General features: G+C 42.7%; 1 protein-coding gene across 2 annotated transcripts in view; it reads right to left on the bottom strand.

Annotated features, from left to right (window-relative positions):
- LOC146868233 (uncharacterized) overlaps positions 1-25545 on the bottom strand; it is a 204942-nt gene that overhangs the window by 59459 nt on the left and 119938 nt on the right. Inside the window, exon 3 of one of the 2 annotated variants that reach the window (XM_085609546.1) lies at positions 856-944. The exons of the other annotated variant lie outside the window; for it this stretch is intronic. Within the exon in view, the coding sequence (XP_085465672.1) occupies positions 856-899 (44 nt within the window). The 5' untranslated portion in view covers positions 900-944. The remainder of the gene's footprint in view (positions 1-855; positions 945-25545) is intronic. 2 annotated transcript variants of the gene reach the window in all.

Below are 25545 nucleotides of genomic sequence, written 5' to 3'. Positions count from 1 at the left end.
CATGTTATAGTTAGTGGAAATTTTACTGATAAAAAACCAATGAAATTGCCCCGTTATAGTTAGCGCAGGCAACTATAACTCACGCGACCGCAATCCTCTGCTGATGACATATGTGTCTTTATGAAAAAAAAATATTTGTAATATATGTATAGCTAAAAATGTATGGAAGAAGACATGGGCAAATAAGTGTCTAAATACAGTATTAGCATCAGCAGAGGATTGCGGTCGCGTGAGTTATAGTTGCCTGCGCTAACTATAACGGGGCAATTTCATTGGTTTTTTATCAGTAAAATTTCCACTAACTATAACATGTGTGAAACCTATGGTTTTTTCAGTGATATATATATACACACACACATTCACATATATATACACATCTTTAAACATATACACACATATATACATATACGCATATATAGATATCCACACATAGACGTGTATGGATGAATATATATATATATATATATATCAGTCATGATTGAACTTCGAAGGTGGCTCCAACTATTGAGTCTGAAATCCCAGTTTGTACCACCTACTAACAAATCACTTCAGGAGACATCAATGGAAAAATATATCACATTCTCCCTGAGTCGAAGATGACATGGTATTTCGAAACGTGGTTCTTGTGAGAGAAAATCGGCATTGTTAAACAAATCAAGGTCGTCCCAAATAGTAACAATTTGTTTTTATACACACTTCAGCGATGCCCCGCCTAACAATGCTCAGCCAGAGTTACCCCGGCAGGTTTTCCTAGTCGGGAGTCGAGCCGTGCCATCAGGGAATTGCACCTTCGAAATCTCAGGTCGACGTGCCACTCGGACTCCCTCAAACCCACACGGTGCCTCCCACGCTTACCTGAGCAGGGCACGGCTCCCGTGAAGCTCCAGCCTCCCCGCCATCTCCTGCACCAGCTCCTTAGCAACTGCAGCACCAACTCTCCGTTGCTAGGCGGAAAAGACACCGGAAGTGATTACCTCATTCTCGCACACCCGGAAACTCTTGACTTTAGTGAATTTACTGAAACTCGGTGATTCTGTTCTGTCGATCTGTAGCAGTGTCATGACCGTAAAAATAAAAGACTAATTAAAACGAGAATATACAATTTTCTAAGATTCAATTCAACAACCTAGAAATTATGCGCACAATCTGAAATTGTACGCCTTGGTTTTTCAAATATGACCCGTCTTCTTAATAATTCAAAGTAAATTAAACATCTATGACCTGGTTTGAAAACTGACTTTCTTTATCGTGCGTTTTGAGTATCACATATCCTACTCTTATCATCCCAACATGGCCGAAAATGTGCACACCAATATCTATCAAATTGCTCTCTTTGAATGTCGTTTGGAACCCATGCGTGCTGTAGCTGGTTGTCCACACGGACTTTTGTGTGACTGACCTGTTCGTTGAATCAAAAGAAACGGCCAGGTTTGAATTGCTATCTGTACGAGCAAGATAGTCTCGAGATACTAGGCTCACCAAGTAATTTTAAGAGAACTAGTACAGAGCATATGTATTTCCAAAGTGAACCTTTCTTCAATTCCCTGGCCTCTTGACGCTCTATACAAAGTTCAGTCTACATTGCCAGCCCTGCTAAGTACCTCGCATCAAGAGTTAGACTAACGCATTTTAGTGTGTCCACATCACTGCACTAAAATGCTAATATCACGCACACTCTAGGTCCTTAGGCACTGCAGGCAGTTTTGTGAGTATGTGAATAAACAAAGTAGCCAGCGTACTTCCTGTGCAGTACTGTCACATGAAATAATTAGCCAGGCCCTGGTCAAGATAACTGGCTACTATGTAGCGACCTGCCTGGGCCAAGCTAACTTGTATCATCTGCTTGTTTTCCCCTGACCATCGTGCACCATAGCCATTGACTTCATAGTTTGGTTTTGACAGACAACAACTACTTATTGTCAGCCCTGCTGCCTTCTGGTATCCATTCACATGACACACATGTGGCTCCCCAGTATACTTTGAAAGTGTGAAGCAAAGGAGGGGTTGATGTCACAGAAGCCGCCAACCATTAGTTAATGGGCCAATTCGAAGTGTTTGAGTGGCCTCAAAATGGGAAACCTCTTACCCAATTAGGCCATAAATCATATAAGTATAGAGGATAAATTGAGTAAAAAGATTGTCCTTAGTTTGCAATAGATATAGATCCGTTGGCCCAACTATTTGAATTGAAAAGAGCAATTTTATTGAAGCAAAGCAAAGATGCTTGTTCCAAACGATAGACCAGGATATATAGGAAATTAACAGGCAACACATGTTTCTCGCCCTCCCGGCGCGCAGGTCTGGGGCTTTCTTAATGCTGACAATATGTACAGAATTATCAAAAAAACAAATTAATATAACCAAATAGAAAATGCAACCCAAATTGTCATAATATCATATCGCTTGGAACCAGCACCTTTGTTTTCCTTCAATTGCTCTATTCAATTCAAATATTTGGACCAATGGATCTACATATATTAAAAACTAAGAAAATACTTGATTTATCCTCTACACTTATATAGTATACTTTAATAAAGCCAGCAGCAACTTGAAGACCTGACAGAGGCTGTACAGATCCCAGCAACTAAAGCAAAGAGGCAGCTGGCAACTTTGAGCATTTTTGCAGCAATGAGAACTGTTGCAGCACCTACTAACACCAGTCCTAGTAGGCTATGCATCCATGTCAATTACAACAAGCATTGGCATAGCCAATAGGTCTCGCTTTTGGGACCTTATAAGTATTTAGTCATGCTGCACAATATCCTTGGTGCAACAACATCAACTGTTGCATGGCTAAAGTGTGTTATTTCTGCTTGACTACTAACTACTGTACATTTATCAAAGTCTAAGAATTTAATAATGCCTGTCTATGGAGAAATATACATAATTTCAGTTTGAGCTTGACGTGTACGGCTGATGATGTGGCAGGTTATAATAGGGTCATTTTCTAAGGGAGAGAGCTGTGACAAGTGGACCGTGCAAGGGCTTGGGGTAGAAAGTAATGTATGGTATGGAGCCCGAGTACAATATCGGTGCACTGTAGGATAAAACCTGATTAGTGCATTATCGTTGTGTATTCTTCTAGTATTGAGCGCACCCGCTTTTGTCACTACTCTAATGTGTAGGATCTGCGTTTCCTTGTGAAACTTGGAAAAGGTTCTAGAGAAAGGTGTGGCTGAATTGTGACAAGTGGATCCGTTTATCATGGGCATTTTTAAAGCCCTTATCTGCATGGCCAATCAGCTATACGAAAAGGTAAATCATAGAGGGTGCTTAGTTAACAGCACCTTGCACATTGTTTAAGTTGTGCATGATCCAATCCACCGAATCTTAGCTTATTTCTTTATTTGAGTTGCTAATATTACTGACACCTGTAGGAACTTGCGCTTGGGATCTTTTTGTTTTCTGTTGCTTTGTGCAATTTATTTTGCAAGCCGAAGACCTTGATCTGTCCTAAAATACACAATTCCCACTATGGTCATCAATGATTTATTCTATACCAGTGTGTCTGTCTCCATACGCCCTCCTGTATCTGCATGAATGACTGCTTGCGTATTGTTATGATGTTGAAATGTTATTGCTCTAATGTTGCGTGAGGCTTACCGGTCGAACTTGGAATACTTGCGTTTTCCATGTGGTCCGGTCATTCTCGGATTAGCGGTTGCCGGAGGCAGGAGTCTGGGAACCCTGTCTTTGGAGAGGCATAAAATAAACTTACTTCGTGGGACCTTGCTGTGTCCAGTTTCTTCTTGAACATTTTGGCGACGATTTTCTTCAAAGCTCTCCATCGGCGGGGATTGAATCCACCTTCTCGTCCGCCTCGATCTCTGAGCTGTTGTTTTGCTTCCAGATTTATCGCTCCTCTCCCCTGCTTAATTCTTCTGTGGCTGTGAGCAAGTGTGTGTTACACACACACAGAAGGTACTGTATTTATTTTATTTTTCTCTTCTTGTACGGATCGCGCTTTTCACTTGCGCCCGCAACGCTTTCCAACGGCAGATCAACGTTGCTAAGCAACAGCAACTCGCTCTGCCAACCTTCTCATTTTGCCAAACAATTTTGTTATCACGCCCACGTATGTAACGTAACGTGCGGCCATTTTACTGCAATTTCGTTGATTTGCCAACCATCTGCCATCCACGGATTTGCATTTGGGAATTTCAATTTGCCAACCATATCATCATCACGCCCACGTTTGTAACGTAACTTGCGGCCATTTTATCTGCAATTTCTTTCATTGTAGACCTTTTGTCAACCACGACTTTGCTTCAGAAGAACCAACGTATTTTACAGCGCTCAGTTGTTTTATTGTATTATCTCTTTCCTCCAGCCTGTTACCGCATAAACCTCCATTACCATCAGCGTTTGCAGATCATATCAACAGTTACTACGGTGATCTGCACACCTTGTCAATGTTATTAATTTATATCAAACAGTTACTACGGTGATCTGCACACCTTGTTATACATTTATTTTTATTTTTTATTTATTAGAGTTTATATAGCGCTGGCTAGACCCGGAGGTATCAGAGCGCTTTACTTAAGGTTCCACAAAGTTACAACAGTTACCAGTTACATCATTTACTAGAGAAGCATCTCAAGAGCGTAGAAGACAAGATAAATGGAGCTTAGAAGGGAAAGGGGGTAGAGAAAAGGGGTAGGAGGGAAATAAGATGTAGAGACGAAGGAGAGTCTGCCCAAGGTCCGGCTTAGTAGGTGACGGCCGAGGGTAAAGTCCACAGCCCATCTCCTCTATAGCTATCCGGTAGCTCCACTGGGCATCGGCCAAGTAGCTAGGTCTCAGCAGGAAAACAGCTAGACAGCATGGGGGACGAGATAAATGGGGCAGAGAGGGGGTAGGGTAAAGGGGGAGAAGGGGAGAGTGGGATGGAGAGACGAAGGAAAGTCTGTCCAAAGTCCGGCTGGGTAGGTGACGGCCAAGGGGGGAGTCCACCGCCCATCTCCTCTTTAGCTATCAGGTAGCTCCAATGGGCATCGGCCAAAACGCTAGGTCTCAGCCGGCAGAGGTAAGTTTATAGATTCATTATCCTGCTGGGTGAGCCGGATGGGTTCAAGGACTGGTCGATGTCCATTTTTTTTTCAGAGTAGTAGCACAGTGTGGTAGGTAATTTATTCTTTTATTATTTGTTTGATAAATTACACGTATATTGCCTACTTTTTACATATATTGTAGTATCTTATAGTACATTTCGGCAAGCTTATTTTTCTTTGCTTTATTCACTTGCTGTCATTATGGCTGGCTCTCAAACAATAGCATCCCCTCCTGCCTTCCTGATTGAAGGTGATACTCCTTCCATTGAATGGGAGGAGTGGATTGGAATTTTCGAAAATTATTTGGAGGCTATTGATGGTCTTAGGTTCCAAGCGTCGAGGAAAAAAGCCATATTGTTAAATTCATTGGGAAAAGCTGGCCAACATGTTTTTAAGTTCTTACCTGAATTTTTAGGAGCTGATGGTGAATCTATTGACAATCCATACATTGAAGCTAAACAAAAGCTTTCTAAGTACTTTGGAAAACAAGTCAACATAGTTACGCAACAGCACAAATTGTACACGGTGCCTAAAAAGGACAGAGAGACTGTTGACCAAAAGGTCACTCATTTAAGAGAACTTGCTATCAAATGTGATTTTGGCGCCATGACTGATCAACTCATAAGAGATCAGCTGATAGTCCAATGCAAAAATTAAAGGATGCAACAAAAACTTTGGCCGCAAAGAATCCTACACTTTTTGAAGCCATCTCTATTGCCAAAGTTGTTGAAGAATCCGACAAATGTATGCAGGAAATGCATTCTCTTGAGCAAAAGAAAGAGGACACTGTCAATATTGTCAATAAAGTTGTGAAGAAACTAAACAATGATCCAAGAACACTGACTCTAAATACAAGTCTCCAACTTCTAGATTCAAACCTAAAGTTTCATCTGACAACAAAACTAAGTTCATTGACTGTTATCGTTGTGGCAGCATGAGTCATGCTGCTGATTTTGCAGGGTGCTTTGCTAGAGACAAATTCTGTAAGAAATGTGGAAAGCGAGGCCACATCAGCAACGCTTGTAGGAATCCATCTAAGAACAGAGTTGCTTTTGTAGAAGAAGATTATCTGTCCCCTGATATTTCTTTGTGTTTTGAAGATAATTGTCCTGGTTCTTTGCAGAGACCTAAAGCTACTTTTATTTTAAATGATGTTCCCATAACACTTTTGGTTGATCCAGGTTCAATGTTTACCATCATTCCGTTTCATGTTTTTAAGGAGTTTTGGCCTAACAGTGTTCTTTTGACTAGTGATATTACACCAAAGGGTTATGGTGGTGAGGTTATTGACATTAAGGGTGTCATGCAAACCAAGTTTGAATTTAAAGGGAGGTCTTCTTCAGGTAAAGTTTATATCTCTAATGATGGCCCTGCAATACTTGGTTGGACTCAACAACATGATCTACATATTATTATAGATCCCAGATCTGATGAAAAAGTTGTAGTTGTTGAAGATTTTCCCAATGTTGATTCTGTATTAGCAAAATACAAAGATCTATTCCGCACAGATCTAGGTAAACTTATTGGCTATGTGCACAAAATTAAACTTAAGGACCATGTTCACCCTGTTAAACACTCCCTAAGGAGAATCCCTATTTCCATCCGGCAAGAAGTCAAGGAAATGCTTGAGGACATGCAGAAGCAAGATATTATTGAACCGGTTGAAGCATCGGAACGGCTTTCTCCGGTGGCAGTTTCCCAAAAGAAAGATGGTAAACTCCGCTTCTGTGTGGACCTCAGGTCCCTAAATCAGAACATCATTGTGGATAAGTTTCCTCTCCCTAACATCTCGGAGATGGTACTCTAGATGAATAAGGCCAAATTCTTTAGCAAACTTGATCTTAGATCAGCCTATCATCAAGTTGTTTTACATCCTGATTCTCGCAAATTAACAGCCTTTCTGACTATTGAAGGGGTGTTCAATTTCAGAAGCTTACTTTTGGTCTAGCTTCTGCAGCTAGCATTTTCCAATGTATGATGCATTCTCTCTTGAAGGGTCTAAAACATGTACATTATTTTAAAGATAACATTCTTATTACAGGTGACAATGAGTTTGAGCACAATTGTAATTTAGCCAAAGTATTGCAGATGTTACTTAATGCTGGTCTCACCTTGAGAAAAGATAAGTGTAAATTTTTAATGACTGAAGTAGACTATCTGGGGTATACTATTTCACAATCTGGAGTGAAACCTAAAGAAGATTTGTTGAAAGCCATTAAACTTGCAGCTGCCCCTTCTAATAAGGATCAACTTAAATCATTCATGGGGTTAGTTGAATATTACTCCAAATTTGTTAGTAATTTTGCCCACAAAACTGAAGCCTTACGTTTGTTACTCAGAAAAGGTAAACATTTTCATTATGATGCACCACAAAATGAAGCCTTTAATAAGATCAAATATGAAATTATTAATGCTGGTATTCTTACTACATATGAACCTGGGAGAGATACTTTTATCACAGTTGATGCGAGTGCCCATGGCACTGGTGCCATTTTGTCTCAAAAAAAGAATGGCATTGAAAAACCTGTTGCTTTTGCTTCACGTACGCTCAGTAGTTCTGAACGTTATTATGCGGTCATCGAATGTGAAGCATTAGCTACTGCATGGGGTGTGTTGTATTTTCGCACCTATGTATGGGCACACATTTCACTTTGAGGTCCGATCACAAACCTCTCATTAGGATGCTATCCCCAGGTGGTTCTAATAATGGTTCGCCCCGATTAATGAGAGTTGCTGCAAGGCTACAAGAATTCATGTATGATATGGAGTATATATCTGGTTGGAAAAATGTCCAAGCGGATTGTTTATCTCGTTTACCCCTTGTCATTGAACAGGATTTTGATTTGGATGATGAAATGGTGTGTCTTCTAGAGGATGCATGTTCTGAGGAGTTTAAATCTATTTCAAAGGATGAGTGGCACCAGGCAGTCATTGATGATCCTGATTTTGTGGAATTAGTTAAGTATATTCGTCATGGTTGGAAGCGTGAAGGAGATGTTAAGTCCACATTACGGAGCTTTGTCAAACTACAGGAGGAACTCAGTGTTGGTGTCTCAGAGGATTTAGTTATGAGAGGTGAAAGATTTGTTCCTCCCAAGACACTCCGAAAGAAACTTTTTCTTTTAGCTCACGAAGGACACCTTGGACAAACCATTACTGTGAAACAACTCAAGCGTAATTTCTGGCTGCCAGCCATTGATTATGAAGTTCGTAGTTGGGTTGAAAATTGCGTATTATGTAAGGAGAGTGAGAAAAGATTAAAAGTCAACTCACAGACTGGTGGTTCTATTTCATATCAAACTGGCTTGCCATGGTAGAAGGTTTGTTTGGACTTTATTGGTCCCATGGATTTTCTTTCTTCTGAGTATCGATTTGCTATGGTTTTAGTGGATGTGTTCTCAAGGTGGGTTACGGTTGAGTTTTTGAGGAATAGCACTACCAGTATTGTGATCAAACATTTGAGGTCCATTTTCTTGAAGGAAGGTTTTCCCCATGTGCTTTTTACAGATAATGGTACTCAACTTACATCTTTTGACATGCAAAGTTTTCTTTCGGGTTATGCCATCAGGCATGTGTACACCTCTCTTTATAACCCTCAAGGGAACGGCATGGTAGAACTCATGGATAAAGTGGTCAAAGGTACTATTCAGTTGGCTGTTCAAGGGGGTCGTGACATTCAAAGGTGTGTGGATGGTATGGTGTGGTCCTACAATACCACTGCACACAGTGTAACAAATGAAATTCCATTTGAAAAAACTAAACTCACTCCTCAATGGTTGCATGACGAGAGTACGTTATCTTCTCATGTTGTGCATTCCAATGATGCTTGTAAAATTGAAGAAGGTGATCTTGTTAAGATAAAATTGGGTAGGAGAGAGCCAGGTTTGAATAAGTTTTCTCAGCCCTTAAAAGTCAAACAAGTACATAGGTGGCATGTTGTTTTAGAGAATGGGCAGAAATGGAATTTCAGAAGAATTGCTCTTTATGCTAAAAAGGATGCTCAAGTGTTTGATGGTGTTCCCTGTGTCCAACAACCGATTACTATCAAAAGTGGTTCTGGGGCCAATCCGGTACGGGAAATTCCCCTTGTGCAACAACCTAAACCCATTAAAGATTGGGGGGGGTTTAAACAAGTACGGGAAACTCGTATTCTAAGGAAATATAGTGACTTCGTAATGTATTAAGTTTTCTTCTTTTTCTCTTTGCATATATATATATATTATTTTGTTATTGCCATATGTATTGCATTGTTTTTTTCCTTCATTATTTTTTTCTGTTTTCTGTAAGAGAAGAAGATGTGTTATGTTGTTGTAATGTTATTGCTCTAATGTTGCGCAAGGCTGACCGGTCGAACATGGAATACTTGTGTTCCATGTGGTCCGGTCATTCTCGGAGTAGCGGTTGCCGGAGGCAGGAGTCTGGGAACCCTGTCTTTGGAGAGGCATAAAATAAACTTACTTCGTGGGACCTTGCTGTGTCCAGTTTCTTCTTGAACATTTTGGCGACGATTTTCTTCAAAGCTCTCCATCGGCAGGGATTGAATCCACCTTCTCGTCCGCCTCGATCTCTGAGCTGCTGTTCTGCTTCCAGATTTGTCGCTCCTCTGCCCTGCTGAATTCTTCTGTGACTGTGATCAAGAGTGTGTTACACACACCCGGAAGGTACTGTATTTATTTTATTTTTCTCTTCTTGTACGGATCATGCTTTTGACATGCGCATGCAACGTTTTCCAACAGCAGATCAACGTTGCTAAGCAACAGCAACTCGCTCTGCCAACCATCTCATTTTGCCAAACAATTTCGTCATCATGCCCACGTATGTAACGTAACGTGCGGCCATTTTACTGCAATTTCGTATCTATCAATACATGCGTGTCCTTTGGTATTTTCATCTTCAGAGCACTAGCTTTGGAGGCAAAGAAAGTCACTCGTTTGTCATGAAGAAAAGTACACTTATCACGAAAGACATAACGATAAAAACATTCTTGGTTGACCATATCATATATTAGTGTGAAAACAATGCTTGGTGATGTGGGATATGAAAGTTCTGACTGGATGGACACATAGTAACTACATTGTCAAACTTGATGGCAAGCATTCATTACGTATTATGCCACCAGCTCTCCTTTACTGCTCTGAAAATGGATTTCTCAAAGGTTGCCCTATTGTAGCACTGTCATCAGGAAATAGATTAATAACCGGCAGTCAGCCAGTCATGCAAGTACTGAAAGACACAAAGAGACTGGCAGCCAGGCTGGTATAGAATAATCTGACGCACTATCAATAAATACACAAACATACATATGTGAACGTGCCTGGGTGTGTATGGGCACCTGTATGTGCTGTGTGTGTGTGCTTGTGTGCTTGTCAATGTTGTACGTGCATAAGTGTTGCCTCTGTTCACTCACACCTGTGGTGTGGAAAGCCAGACTGGTTGACTTTGTCAAAGCTTGTTTTCTAGGAGGCAGTCCAAGTGGGCGAGATGGTGGAAGACACTGCCTTTTAAAGAAAGATGTTCGCACCAAGGTTCTAAAATGCAAGCACGTATTCACCTAAACCAATGAGCATCCTAAAATGCCATACTGCCCAGCACAGTGAGAACCGCCGTGGAGGTTGGATAAGCTGTTGTGTTTGGGCCCATGAATGCAAGGTGCTCTCACTTCCGTGATGAGTTTGCCGATACGGAGTGTCTGAAGGCACTGCTGTGTCGGCATTTGCACCGATTCGATGTGCCTCACCTTTAACTTCTGTGACATGATGCACCTTGCCTTGAGCAGGTACAGCACAGTTTGCAGGTGCTACATCGTGAGGGTCCACATCAGTAGAATATGATAAAGGAGCGCCTTTTTCTTTCTGATGCAAGTTGATTGAACGTTTAAAGCGACATGAAATGTAAAATAGAATATGCTAAAATAACAAATATGAAAAGCAGTTCCAACCAAACCATTGTAAGGCACGTTCGCCATCTAGTGGCTACACTGTGCAGAAATGTGATGCAGGCACATAAGGAATGTTATTGAATGAAGACCGCTGTGAACGCAGAAAGTGATATTAAACAGCAGTTCTGATGACGACCAGGAGAGGTAAACTGAAAGTTTCAAAACACTCGAAAGTAAGCACATCTGTCGGCAATGGAAAGTACAAGAATAACCGCAAAACTACTATAACAAGTGTGCGCGCCTCGCGCTCACAAGTGGGGGAAAGTGGGAGGGTACACAAAGCGATTCCCTTGCGGGAGTGAGACAAGGGCACCATGTGTTTGTAAGTTAATTACAAACATATGGTGTCAAGCTCGCTCCCGCAAGGGAATAGCCAAACGTGCACGCGTTGCCATTGAAGGCAATGGAACGCGTGCACGTTTTAAGGGCGAAAAGTGAATCAATTGCAAAAGGTCTTTTTTGCCTAAGCAGCGCATGCGCGCTGCGTAGGTGAGACCTAAAAAGTAGCAGCAGTGGGACAATACAACCTTCCTGCTGCAAAGAAGTGGAATCATGGAATTTGCCCGAAGACAATGCCACATAAAACATCCAATACAAGTCTGGAGCGCTAAACAATTTTAATTATGAAATCGTACTGCCTTTAGTCAAAATATATGTTTGAAACACTATTTTATCAGACATAAAAAGTGATAAAAACGGTGGCACAGATATAATCTTGACAATATGCAATGCTTTTTACATGAAAAAGATAAAGATGATAGGAGTATGTTGTTCAGTACAAACGCAGCCTTAACAATATGCAGTTAAATCTGAGCACAGCCAATACATGTTTCGTCTTTATCCAAGAATTCTTCAGAGCTACTGACAGGCATTTAGAAAACTATAACCGTGTAGCCATGATGCTGTTCAGAGTGCGATCTGTACATCTATAATGTTTTTGAGGTAATCGAAAACAACTGTGTTGATGCGATGCCTGATAACGATCATCCACGGCACACATAATAAGTTGTGTCAACTAGCATGGACAGCGTACAAAACACTCCTGATAAGGGATAGTCCCCGATGTCAGTGTCAGCATCCGGGTAAAGTCCAAACAGAAGAAACACATGCATCTCTGTCAGCCTGCAATTATAAACACCTCTCTGTGGCCCTCAACTCAGCCTTGGCTCAGCCTGGCAGTCACTGGTGCAACATTGTCTTCAGGTGAGCCTACAATTACTGCAACACAAAACATTAGAAAGTTAATTTACAATTCAAGCTTTAATTTACAGATATACAAATAATAATAAGATGCACTTGGGCGGCATCTGGTAGGGGACCACAATGCTGGATGGTGTATAGGAGTGGGAATTACAGATGGGTTGCTGACTAGATGCTATTACAGGCTCGGGTGAGGGAGGGGAGTTTGTGTAGTTATGTTAAATGAGAAAACTGTGATCTCCGGTAGAAATGATGTACTGTGCTGAACTATTGGCTGCACATAACACATTTTATATTTGACAACTGTGCTATCAGGTTTGCCGGGATGTGGGATGTGTGGGGCTGCAATAAATCTCAAGAAGTGTTGTCGGCCGGCCTCCGGGTTGTAGGCGCGAAGCAATGTACATCACTGTGAGCTATCAGTACAAAAAAATAATAATAATAAAAAAATAATAATAATAAGATGCACTTCGAATTTGCTGCTTTGGGCTGATAAAATGATGCAATTATGTGCTTATTCCAGGGCTACTGTTTGCTGCTAAGCCCATTGTGAAGATGTGCTGTTTTATGCACATGATATCACACAAGGACTGGCACTGTCTGGAAAGCGTTGGGTGTCAGCCTGATCCAGTTGCCGCCTTTTGATTTAGTGATACCACCGCTGCCCGGGTTTTCCCAGTGGGTTTTCCCTACTCACCGTTCTTCCCTCCAACAGAAGCCCCACCGACCCCAGAACTACTTAATACTGGTCACAGCACAACTGCATCAATAGGAACCTGGGCCGCATTTTGGCCTAGTGACACCTCCACTGCCTGAAGTTTACCGCCTGGGTTATTTTCACTTACTGTTCTTCCTGCCATCATAAGTCCCATCCACCCCAGGACCTACTTGATGCATGCTGCAGCGTGACTGTGCGCCGCAGGCGCGCCACTGGTGCGTCACTGCCTGTTCTGCGCCATGAACCCTTTCACCACGACTATCCAATGCAACACCACAACCACACCTGCCACCGGAGCCAACAAACACCACCACTACTCCGCCGCCATCTTTACCGACCGCAAGAACACACACCAGCAAAAACGCTGCTGCCACGCATCCTATAGCACCACAGTACAACCTTTCTCTTGAACCCATTGTGATTTCACCTCAGACAATGACACCACCACCTCCAAACAACCAACGCACGCCACCACCACCCTGCATTAACTGTCAATCAATCAATCAATCAATCAAAGCATTTGTAAAGCGCACTACTTACCCGTGAGGGTCTCAAGGCGCTGCGGGGGTGGGGAATGCCACTACTGCTCGAAAAGCCAGGTCTTGAGGAGTCTTCTGAAGGATAGCAGGTCTTGGGTCTGCCGTAGGTGGATGGGGAGGGTGTTCCAGGTCTTGGCGGCGAGGTGGGAAAACGATCTGCCGCCGTAGGTTGCTCTTTAGGATGCGGGGGACTGTGGCAAGGGTGAAGTCGGCGGAGCGGAGCTGGCGGGCGGGGGTGTAGAAGCTGAGACGGCTGTTGAGGTACGCTGGTCCGGTGTTGTGGAGTGCCTTGTGTGCATGGGTGAGGAGCTTGAAGGTTATCCTCTTGTTGACGGGGAAGCAGTGCAGGTCTCTCATGTGGGGTGTGATGTGGCTGCGGCGAGAGATGTCGAGGATTAGGCGTGCAGAGGCATTCTGGATGCGTTGAAGCCGTTTCAGGAGTTTGGCTGAGGCTCCTGCGTAGAGGGCTTTTCAGTAGTCCAACCTGCTGCTGTCAAGGGCCTGGGTGACCGTTCTTCTTGTTTCGGTGGGGATCCACTTGTAGATCTTGCGGAGCATGCGGAGGGTGTTGAAGCAGGAGGAAGAGACGGCGTTGACCTGCTTGGTCATGGAGAGGGTGGAGTCGAGGATGACCCCTAGGTTGCGTGCGTGGTCGGTGGGTGTTGGAGCTGTTCCCAGTGCGGTCGGCCACCAGAAGTCGTTCCAGGCCGAAGGGATGGATCCGAGGACGAGGACCTTCGTCTTGTCTGAGTTCAGCTTCAGTCGGCTGTTCCTCATCCATTTGGCGATGGCCTTCATTCCCTCGTGGAGGTTGGGTTTGGCGGTGCGGGGGTCCCTGGTGAGGGAGAGAATCAGCTCGGTGTCATCGGCGTAGGAGATGATGTTGAGGTCGGGCGACATGGGCGAGCGGTGCCATGTAGATGTTGAACAGCGTTGGGCTGAGGGATGAGCCCTGGGGTACGCCGCAGATGATCTCGGTGGCTTCGGAGCAGAAGGGGGGGAGGCGGACACTCTGTATTCTGCCTGAGAGGAAGGAGGTGGTCCAGTCCAGGGCGTGTTCGTAGTGTGCAGTGGCAGACCGTGTCGAAGGCAGGTGACAGGTCCAGGAGAATGAGGGCCACGGTTTCTCCGTTGTCTAGCAGGGTCCTGATGTCATCGGTGGCGGCGATGAGGGCGGTTTCGGTGCTGTGGTTGCTGCGGAACCCAGACTGGGACGGGTCCAGGATGCTGTTCTCCTCGAGGTAGCGGGTCTGTTGTTTGTTGACAGTCTTCTTGATGACCTTCGCCGGGAACGGGAGCAGGGAGATTGTCCGGAATTTCTTGAGGTCCTTGGGGTCCGCCTTGGGTTTCTTGAGTAGGGCGTTGATCTCGGCGTGCTTCCAGCTCTCCGGGAAGGTTGCTGTCTCGAAGGAGATGTTGATGGCTTTCCGGAGATGGGGTGCGATGTCCGCCATGCCCCGCAATGTCCGATCCCTCAGGAAACACTCAACCAAAATCTGGGACCTCCTTAACAGCAACACACCCGCCCTTCTCTTTCTGACCAAAACATGGCTTAATCCAGCCTCCAACCCAGACATCGCCACAGCCATCCCAACCGCTTACAAAATTATAAACCAGGTCCAAACCCTACAAAACAGGTGGAGGACTCGCGATCCTCTTCAATAATATGATTGGCTACATCATCTCCACTGACTCGGACACCAAACCATCAGACACCTCCACTTCAAATATGAATGGACTACAAAGCCACCCTTTATGGAACCCTCTCATACCATCCCCAAGGCTCCCAAGCGAAATTCTGCAACCACATCGCAGACTTTATTGCTCCTCTTCAACCAACTACATCCTCCTTGGGGACTGCAATTTCCACCTGGAAGACACCACAGACCCTAACTTCAAGGCCTTCCTCGACAGTCTCATCAACCTCTGACTCACCCAGCTCATTTAAGGACCAACCCACACAGCAGGCCACACCCTCAACCCTATTTTCTCCTTCAACAACAGGATCACCACCACCCTCACGACCTAGCTCACATGGTCTGACCACTACATTAGCCATTTCAAGGTACCCGCCCATCAAGCCACCCCACCAGAAAAACCCAAAGCACCATCAAGACATTTGGCAAAATATCCTAAGAAAACTGGATCAAAACCCTACAGGACACCCACCTAACCACATTGGGAACCTCAATGTCGACACTAAGCTATTCAATAAATGGTTTTCTGACTGTGCCAACCACACAGCCCCCACTAGAAACAAGACCTACAAAAACAACAAACGATCAAGCTGGTACACAAACGACCTCAGGGAGTCCAAGCGCCACTACAAATAACTTGGGAGAAAATGGACACTCTGCAAAAACACCACATACAAAGCCACCCTCAGCCTCTGCCACCAACAACTACAAGACGCAAGGGAAAAGACCTAAACTCTCAGACTCAAAGCGAGCTCCAGCAACGGCAAAAGACACTTTACCATCTTCAAGGAGTTGTCCAATCCTGCAGCTGTCAACAACAACATCATCCCATCCCAAACACTCCACAACTACCTCTCAAATTTCTTCAAACAGAAGATTGCCAAGATCTACAACACATTTGACCTACAGCATTCCAATACAAACTCCCCCAACCAGCCAGACACCTCCTTTATCGCCAAACAGCAGCAAAGCAACTGGGAGCCCCTTTTGAATGAAGAAAACACAGCCCCGATGAATGCCATCTACACAAGAGCTCCCTCAGATCCATGCCCCCCCCCTTCATATGCAGGCCCGGCTCCAGGAACTTTTATTTGGGTGGGCCAAGGGTGTATTTGGGTGGGCCACTGCAGGCCCTATTTGTCGCTTATATGTCTAGCCAGGCCGGCTTCCTGGCCCTCCTTTATGTCTTCTTAGTCTTACAAGGCCCAGTAAAACGCACTATTTTCTAAATCTCTTTCTAAATGTTATCACTCTCAAAACGTTTTTTTTCATGTACTGTCCCTTACAAGGGTTTGGTCTGGAGAAGCACCAACTCAGGATTTAAAGAGTCAGTGGTTGGGGGTCATCATTACTGATAAAAACGTATAACTGCCCAAACAAACTATTTTTAGCAACAAAAGAATAATGAAAGACTGGAGAAGTTCTAACTTTTTCACAACACAAAAAAGGTGAAGTTTCTATGCAGCTCTTTGATGACAATTCATAGGTCACTGTCCTATGTTAAGATAGTAACATCTGAACTGCAAATACCACAAGGATATCTGTGACATAGGCAGTAACCCACTGAGCTATCAACTGAAAATTCAGTTTATCTGCATTTATAAACTACCAACAGACAAATGATTGCTCTCCAGCAGGATCATAAATCACCAGTTATCTAACCATTTTTTATGTTGTACATCAGTGGCAGATTCATTGCCAAGGCCAAGGCTCATGTTTGGGTGGGCCTGGCCCACCCGGCCCACCCCCCAGAACCGGGTCTGTTCATATGCAACCTTGGAAGAACCATCATCTCTCCTGTACTCACCACCATCATCAACACCTCCATATCCACCGCCACCTTCCTGTCTTGCTGTAAAAATGAAGAAGTCAATGCCCTCAGCAAACCCCAACACTCTCAGCATCTACGGACCCATCTCTCTTGTAGTAGTGAGTCAGTTTCACTCCCTCGTTATCAAAAACAATCCAATAAGTTGGTGAATCCAAAGTGTTATTTATTAGTTCAGATAAAAGGCTTATATTTCAAATGATCCAGTTATTAGAACAAGATAGATTCATCGAGGTAAGGTGAACAAGCCAAATTTAGAGCGGAGGTGAACAGCCAACACGTGTTTCGGCCTTGTGGCACGGTTTCTGGCCAGGGCTTTCTCAAGGCTGAAAGAAAGGGGGGGGGGGGGAGGAGGGAAACACAGAAAAAGGGGTAAGTCTTAATAGGAGGTGGGTCTTTTGAAAATGAAAGCTAGTATCACCCGGTGATATTTAGGAAAAGGAAACTTCGTGAGATATATAGACCCAACACAACGGGAAAGTGCTCAAGAGTCACATCAAGTGATTATTAGTGCAAGAAACGTAATGTATTCCATTTATTATCCGTAATAGGTAGAAAGTAGTGGTCTTAGTAGTGCTCAGTGAAAGATGTTCTTTCCACACATCTATAACTTGATCACGGTTGGATGAAAACGGCAACCATATTAACAACAAGAGAGATATATTACTACACTAATGTTTAGTTAGTATGGGTCAGTGGGATATAGGACGAGATTAGGTGTCTCAGTGAGCAGGTTGGATAGGTAGGTAAGGTCAAGTTTATACCTTTATATTCAGGACACAGCAAATTGCGTATACTTCATATATCATGATTCAAGGTCACTGTATAATACAGACGATCCAGCCTCTGCACAATGAGGAAAATAAACAAGAGAGAAAAGCGAGAAAAAAGAAACAGAATAGGCATGAAGAGACGGGAGGAAAAGAGAGCATGTAAGTAGCGATAAAGGGAGAAAATAGAGAGAATAGAAGAGACAAAAGTGAGTACGAGCACCTACAGGCAAAAAGAGTTTAATCATACATATTTGCATTAGTACTTATAGTAATCACAATTCAATGGCTAGTTAATTTACTCATAGTGCTCGTGTGCTCCATCAAAAGGGGTCCCTACCCTAAGGTGAGAGAGATCCTGTTACTCTCAAATGAATATTTCAGTGTTGAACAATTATCAATACGAATGAGCAGTCGCGTAAGGGAACCCGGGTAAACCCCATTATAAAAGTACGAGTAGCAAGAACCCAAAAGATCTGTATTAAAAGTTAGGGGGCCGCCTGTTTGTTTCTTGTTACTTACTTTCAGGCTCTAAGGTTCAAAACTTGGAAAGATTCCCGGCACCAATGGTCCTCACCGCGATATGTTCGCGTTGTGGTCCGCGGCCATCTTTATAAAGCTAAACGCGGCCAATCGCGTGTCTGTGGCATTAAGGCTCGAGAAATCAAGCGCCATCTTGTAGTGTGATAATATTGTATAGCGGTGCCTTGTGATAGGTACAAAAGGACAACAAAGATTCAAATTGATCTCAAAATTCATTTATAATCATGAGCAATATGGCAGAAAATCTTGAAGAACAAATATGATTAAATAATAGCACCACTTCCTATTTTTGAGAGCCTGAATAGTCCGGGGCCATCTTTAAAGGGTTCTAAGGGTCAAGCACGTATCTACAACATTATTTGATGATACAGATTTAATAATCGGGGCGCCATCTTTTAGTGTAGTATATTTACAAAAAATACTTCATTATACGTGTGCAGAGGGTTAAGATAGATTTAATTAGAGATCGGGATAATAAGAGAAGTTTATTTAGTGAAATTGGATGTAATCATATATTTGCCGAAATACCTATTAGTGAAAGGATCAAAAGATCGTACTTGCCTTTCCTGCTCGAGATGCAATCAAAAGAGGGGCATCAGAATCGGCTTTTAATTGATGGTTGTGTAATTTTTAATTTTTAGTTATTATATTATGTAATATTTCTGATTCAGTCCATGTTTACGGTCCAAATACCATAACGAAAGTTCTCAATAGTGGGATAGAGCTAGAAATTAATAAGGTAGTAGCGGTTGCTAGCTCAAAAACAGGGCATTTACATATTGAGTATATTAGGGATGAGGTATAAAAATTATCGGACTAATTATGGGTCTAGCCAGAACAACCCTATTAGAGTCATGTATGTAGAGTGTATATAAAGAGTGAAAGAGGAGAGGGGGGGGAAAAAAAGTGAAGAACGAAACATATCAAAATTAAGCAGAGCTGTAAAAATACATATATGTTTCAGAAAAATTATATATACGTCACCCAAATTTTTATTTTACAGCAGGTCCTTGGTACAACAGTATTATATGGTAGTTCCTTAAAACCCTGCTGATTCATTAGGGTATAGTTGATTGCTGATTCATTTAATGGGCACTCATATGAAACAGAATGTTCATTGATGGGTTAAAGAGTCTTATAACCAATGATGCCATTCCTGGTCTTTGTTGAGGCCAGTCTCTACGGTACCATATCGGATTATGTAGGCACTTTCCTTCTGACGTAGACGTTGTTCCAAGTTACCACCTCTGTCATGTTGTTTAATTTTTTCTAGGCCACAGAAAACAAAATTACGATTGTGTTCATGGTACATGTTGAAGTGTTCAACTAAGGGTTGTCTGTCATCTGTTTTGTGGATGTTTCGGTAGTGCTCCTGTATTCGTACTTTCAGTGGACGAATAGTGCTCCCTATATAGTGTTTGCCACATGGACATGTGATTAGATAAATCAAATTTTTGCTTTCACAATTGATAAAGTCTTTGATCTGGAAATTACGACCATTTATCTTCATGTTCTGTATTTTTGATTGGCCCAATTTGCATATCGAGCAGTTGGAACAGGTATGAAAGCCAATTGGTTTCTGTAAGAAAGATGCAATTTTTTGTTTGGGCTGAAAATATGATGGACATAGCGAATCACGTAGATTTTTGCTTCTCTTGAAGCTCAGTTGAGATTGGTCTTTTACTACAGGTCTTACTGTTGGATTGAGTGTCAGTAGATTCCAGTGTTTTTTCAAAACTTTACGTATGTGATAATGGCCATTGGTGAAAGGGGTAAGAAACCGTATAATAGACTCCTTCTCATTCTTTTTCCTATTTCGTAGGAGATTATTGCGGTCCAGGTGGGAAACTTGTAGTTGGGTATCTCTGAGGGAACACATGTTATATCCACGTTGAGTCAGTCTTGATGTGATCTCTCTTGATTTTGCTTCATAGCCTTGGTCTGAGCTACAGTTTATTCTAGCCCTGCGAAACTCTCCTGATGGTATATTCCTGATGGTATGCTGGGGATGGCTACTGGACGCGTGTAGAATCGAATTTGCAGCAGTGGTCTTTCTGTGGATCTGTGTTTGTAAGGTGTTATCTTCAACGTAGATTTTCAAATCCAAGAACTCTATTTCTCTTTTGGATATGGTATATGTTACGTTGATATCCCATTGATTGGGTGTAAGGTTTTTGATGAAATTGAGTAAACATTTCTCAGATCCTTGCCATATTAAGAGCATATCGTCTATGTATCTGCCCCACATTACTATGTTTTCAGAGAAGTTGATTTTGTTGTCATTCCAAATCCAATGGCGTTCTACTTCTCCCATGAAGATACAGGCATATGGGGGAGCAAATTTGGCCCCATCTCTCGCCTCCCTTTTCCAGCTAAATTAATGGAGAAAGCCATCGAAACCCAACTTGCAGACCACCTAGAACTCCACCAACTCCTAGACAGCTGACAATCAGGCCTTTGCACCAACCACAGCACAGAGACAGCCCTAATTGCGGCCACTGATGACATCAGAAGCATCCTCGACCAAGGAGAAATGGCCGCACTGATCCTCTCCGACCTCTCTGCAGCTTTCGTTGTGGTCTTCCACAAGTCCCTCATCAGAAAGTTTCAGCACTTGCGTATCTTCACCAGCCCTCAAGTGGATATCCTCTTTCCTCATGGACAGAATTCAATGAGTTAGACTCCCCCCCTATACCACAGAACCTCATCTGCGGAGTCCCTCATGGATCGTCGTTCAGTCCAACACTATTTAATGTCTACATAATGCCCCGCACGGACATCGTCCGAGCCCAGGTCCTCAAGGTATTATTCCATGCCAATGACACACAGCTCTTACACTACCTTACCGACTCAACCAACACAGCCAAAGCAAACTTCTCAACTGCATGGGAAACGTTCCTGCTTGGATAAAAAACAAATCCCTCCAGCTCAATCTCACTTTATAGTCATTAGGCACTGGATCATGACCGTAGTTTTGTACCTCTTCCCCTCTTACAGCATCCACCATCTTATCACCTAGAAGATCATTGTTGCTTACTTTTAGATCGGTGAGAACAGTTTCCTTTTTTCACCTCCAGCCACTACATGTTCCTAGAGTTTTTTTTCACCTCCTCTTCTGCTCACCTGGTTTTTCATACTTAAGTCAACTTAATCATTTATCATAGATTCACAGTCACCACTGGTATTCCTTTATACCAAACAATTGGATTTGTCTTTGTCCAGTATATATTTTTCGCATCCAACCTTTTTCCTTATAGGTGTTCACTCCCCTTTTATTAACAACTTTTTCACAATTCACATTCAGTTGGCCACCTTTTGACCACATCGTATTGGTGTAATCTTATTCGGCAATGCATTAACCACAGTTGCACGTTTTTAAGTGTTTGATAACATGACACAAAGGTGCCCACTTGGTGTCTTTAAGACATTTCTACGTATGTTACAGTAAATTTGATATCTTTATCCATAGGTTGCCCCTGACGAAGGAACGTGTCAGTCCCGAAATGCATCGGGCATGTTCTCAAACCTTCGATTATGATTTCAAGTGTTGATTATGATGTAATGACCACTTGTTATGTTCTGTTAAGATTATATCACTGATGTCTGAGAAATCTATATGTTCAAATAAAATGGATTATTGTCTATGTTCATTCATGTCAATGTATCTAAAATACATGTTTGAATCATAACTTCAGTTTCAATTTTTGATGAAATATTTTGTATTCATATGCAAATTGCTAAAGGTTTGTAAACCTATTGAACAGTGCACATGACCACGTTGGTTTGTGTTTCCCCTGCTCCAGCTCAACACAGACATAAACCAAAGTCCTAATCTTTGGCAACAAGCACTTCCCTTGGAACGTCTCATGGTGGCCCTATGAAGAACTTGGAACACCCCTGCAGACCATGCCAAGAACCTTGGGATCATCCTGGACCCTAACCTTTCCATGAGCAGACAGATCAATGCCATCCCCTCATCATACTTCCACATCCTGCAAATGCTACGCAAGATTTTCAAGTGGATCCCACTGAACATCAGACAAATGGTCACCTGGGCTTTTATCAAAAGTAGATTTGGTTACAGAAATGACCTTTACATTGGAATCTCAGTCCATGTCCTACGCTGACTCCAAACCACCCAGCATGCCGCTGCCAGCCTCATCCAGCGAAATAACCACATCTCTCCACACCTCAACGATCTCCAGGAAAGATGTAAGAGCAACCTACTCACCCACACCTACAAAGCTCTCCAAAACACCAGTCCAGCTTACCTCAACCAAATCACTGCCTCAACTTCTACCAGCCCAACAGACACCTTTGATCTGCATCCCAGCCAAGAGCACACCTCCCTCACATCAGGAAGACCAAAAGCGAAGAATGCTCCTTCTCATACTTCACAGCCAAGACCTGGAACGACCTCCCGAAATACCTCAGAATCTCCTCCTCCCTCATGGACTTCCAAAGGAACCTCAAAACATGGCTCTTCCAGACAAAAAAGTCATGATCTCCTCCTCCCCTTTTAGGCCTGCCATATTCAGCACCTGGATAACCTTACAGGTGATTTGCCGCTAAATACAAAATCACATAACATAACAGTGTGAGATCAGTGGAAAAACACCAGCTTCAAGAAGTATAGATTCTGAGGAGGTGGAGCTTCTCTATACTGTCAATGCCCATTGCAGAGATCTAGGTGCTAAGGTGTGATCAGAGGAGCCCTTGCCAGCTTTCAGAAGAATCAAGGCAGCGCTGCATATAGTGCCTTTACCAAGTGCAGATACCTACTAGGCGTTTGTGTTAGAGCAGTTGAGCTCTTGCCAGTTCCAGGAAGATAGATTCTGAGCGGCAAATTATCTAGGCATTTGTGTGAGTAAAGGCATATTCAGGAACTGCAAGCAGCATGTTTCCTGCTGCTTGGATGTCTTCAGCAGCTTGATGGGGCTGTGAGGACACATTGAGCTCAAACAAGCTATACAAGCCCAAGGGGTCTGCTCCAAGAGTCTGCTCTTGATTCCACAGGTACGATCCTCTTGTGTTTTAAGAGTGAGGTGAATGAGAAAGTTAGGCCGCTCTTAATTCTATGTTTGGGTTCTTGCTGTTTGCTTTGGAGTTCGTTTTGCAAAGAAGAAAAAGAGAGACAGTGTTATCTTTTCACAAACTACATTTGTTTTTCTTTTACTCTAGGGTGAAGTATATCATTATTGTTCCAGTCTGCAACAACAAATATCCTATAAAATGCAGTTATTTTCAACGTATGTTTTGTTGGGTCTCATAAATGGCAGAAGTGTGCTTCGACGTAAAGTCTTCTTCCAGGCCATTCAAGTTCTGTGATCAGATTTCCAATGAATATTTGACCTCACTCTCATCAAGGAAAAGCATTTTCGAGAACTAAATTGAACATATTCGTACATTGGTTATGGAAATTATCTTTAATGTATTGTTCTCTAGAATTCTCAGTCAAACAGCCCCCACATCAATTACAAAACTTGCCAGTAGGTTTATAGCTTTCCATTTCAGAGGTTTTGCAGCACTTACAAGACCTCTTCAAAGCTTCTCATTGCTCAAAAAGATGTCATTTCTGATATTTATTTCTTTACATTGACGTCATTGCTTGGTTTACTCGTGATAAAGTGTCACTCAAGTGGCACACATTAGGCACTAATAAGTACACTGAAACCATGGAAATGTCAAACATTAGCAATGTGAAAACTTGGCTGCTATGCAACCTGAAGTCCCACTTGATGTGATTCATCAAGTGAAACTTCTCTCCTGTTGATTCCCCATTCAAATGATAATGGTGTGAGTGGTTTGGAGTTTGTGGGTTATCTTTAAGGAGGTGTTCTATAAGGCTTGGTGGGTGTTGCGATCGAGAGAGGCGTGAGATGAGTGTGACCCATCAGAGACACAGCAGATAGGTGGGTCAGTGGGTAGATGAGAATTCATGTGAGGTGGGTATGAATGCTATGAGGCTTTGTTGATGATATATAACCTGTGTAGTGCAATAGGGTCAGAGTAAGGAGAATGGGTGAAGGTGTGGTAGGTGAGAGAAACGTAAGAAAGCAGTGTTGAAGTTAGGTGGTGAGGGTAGAAAGATAGGTGGGCATAGTGGGAGTTAGTGGTGATAGCACTTGCAGGTGTGATGTGATTGGTTGTAAGTTGTGTGCAGGTATTGTGCAGGGTGTTGCATGTATGGCCCAGGGGCTTTCTATGTGCATTTGCACAGGCAGTAGATATGGAGAAAGAGGTATGAAGTGGATAGAGCTAGAGCAAGGGAAAAAGAGGGAAAGAAAACAGAAAGTGAAGAGAGCACAAAGAAGAGTGAGAGAGCAAGAACGTGAGAGCGGGTATTAGGAAAGGGGGAGAGAGCAAAAATACAGGGGAGAGAGAAAGAAAGTTAATGTGAGGGCAAAGTATTAAAGGAGAATAGAGTGTGTTAGAAAAAGAAAGTGGAACATTGAAGAAGGAGAAAGGAAATACAGTGCTATAAAAAGAGAAGAGAAGTAGAAGGATCAAGAATATGGGAGGGTAGAGAAGTAGGAAGAAAAGAAAAAGAAAATGAAAGAGCAAGGAAGATATTGGGATGATTAAAGAAAACAAACAAGAGAATGAGAAGAGAGAATGCGTAAGCGAAAGGGAATTGGGTGAGGGGAGGAAAGAGCAAGTGTGGAGAGCCTGTAAGACAGAAGGAGAGATGAGACTAAAAAGGCAGCAAAGTGAGAGAAAAAAGGAGAAAGGAAGAATGGAGGACAAGAAAGAGAACAGAATAATTCGAGAGTGCAAAAAAGTGAAGTGGAAACTAAGAGAAGAAAGAGGGGATTGAAGAGTAACATGAGAAAGGTACAGAGGAAGGGAGCGCCAAGAGAAGGAGAGCAGAAAGGGAAGGAAACAAATAAGAAAATGATAAAAATAGGGAAGGAAATATATAAAAAACTAGGAGAGGAAAGAATAGAGCAGATGAAAGATGAAAAGCAAGAGAGAAAATAGAGGAGGAAATAAAGGAAGGTGGGAATGGAAGAGGGAGTGAGTTGAGGGCGAGGAAAGTGAAGGATGGGGCAACAAGAAAGAGACGAGGAGTGCAAAAAGAAAGTACAGAATGACAAAGACTAAAAAGGAAGAGACAAGCAAAAGAAACAAGATTTAAAAAAAATATATATATTTCTATTGAATATCTTCCGACCAGGATAATATTACAGTTATGACATCTTACGGTACAAACTTAGAGTTACAAATAGCGTACAGAGAGAAGATATAATACATCTGCAAA

The sequence above is a fragment of the Triturus cristatus genome, chromosome 1_2, assembly GCF_964204655.1.
Source record: "Triturus cristatus chromosome 1_2, aTriCri1.1, whole genome shotgun sequence".
Lineage (NCBI taxonomy): Eukaryota > Metazoa > Chordata > Amphibia > Caudata > Salamandridae > Triturus > Triturus cristatus.
This window is presented reverse-complemented; position numbering and strand designations above follow the sequence as displayed.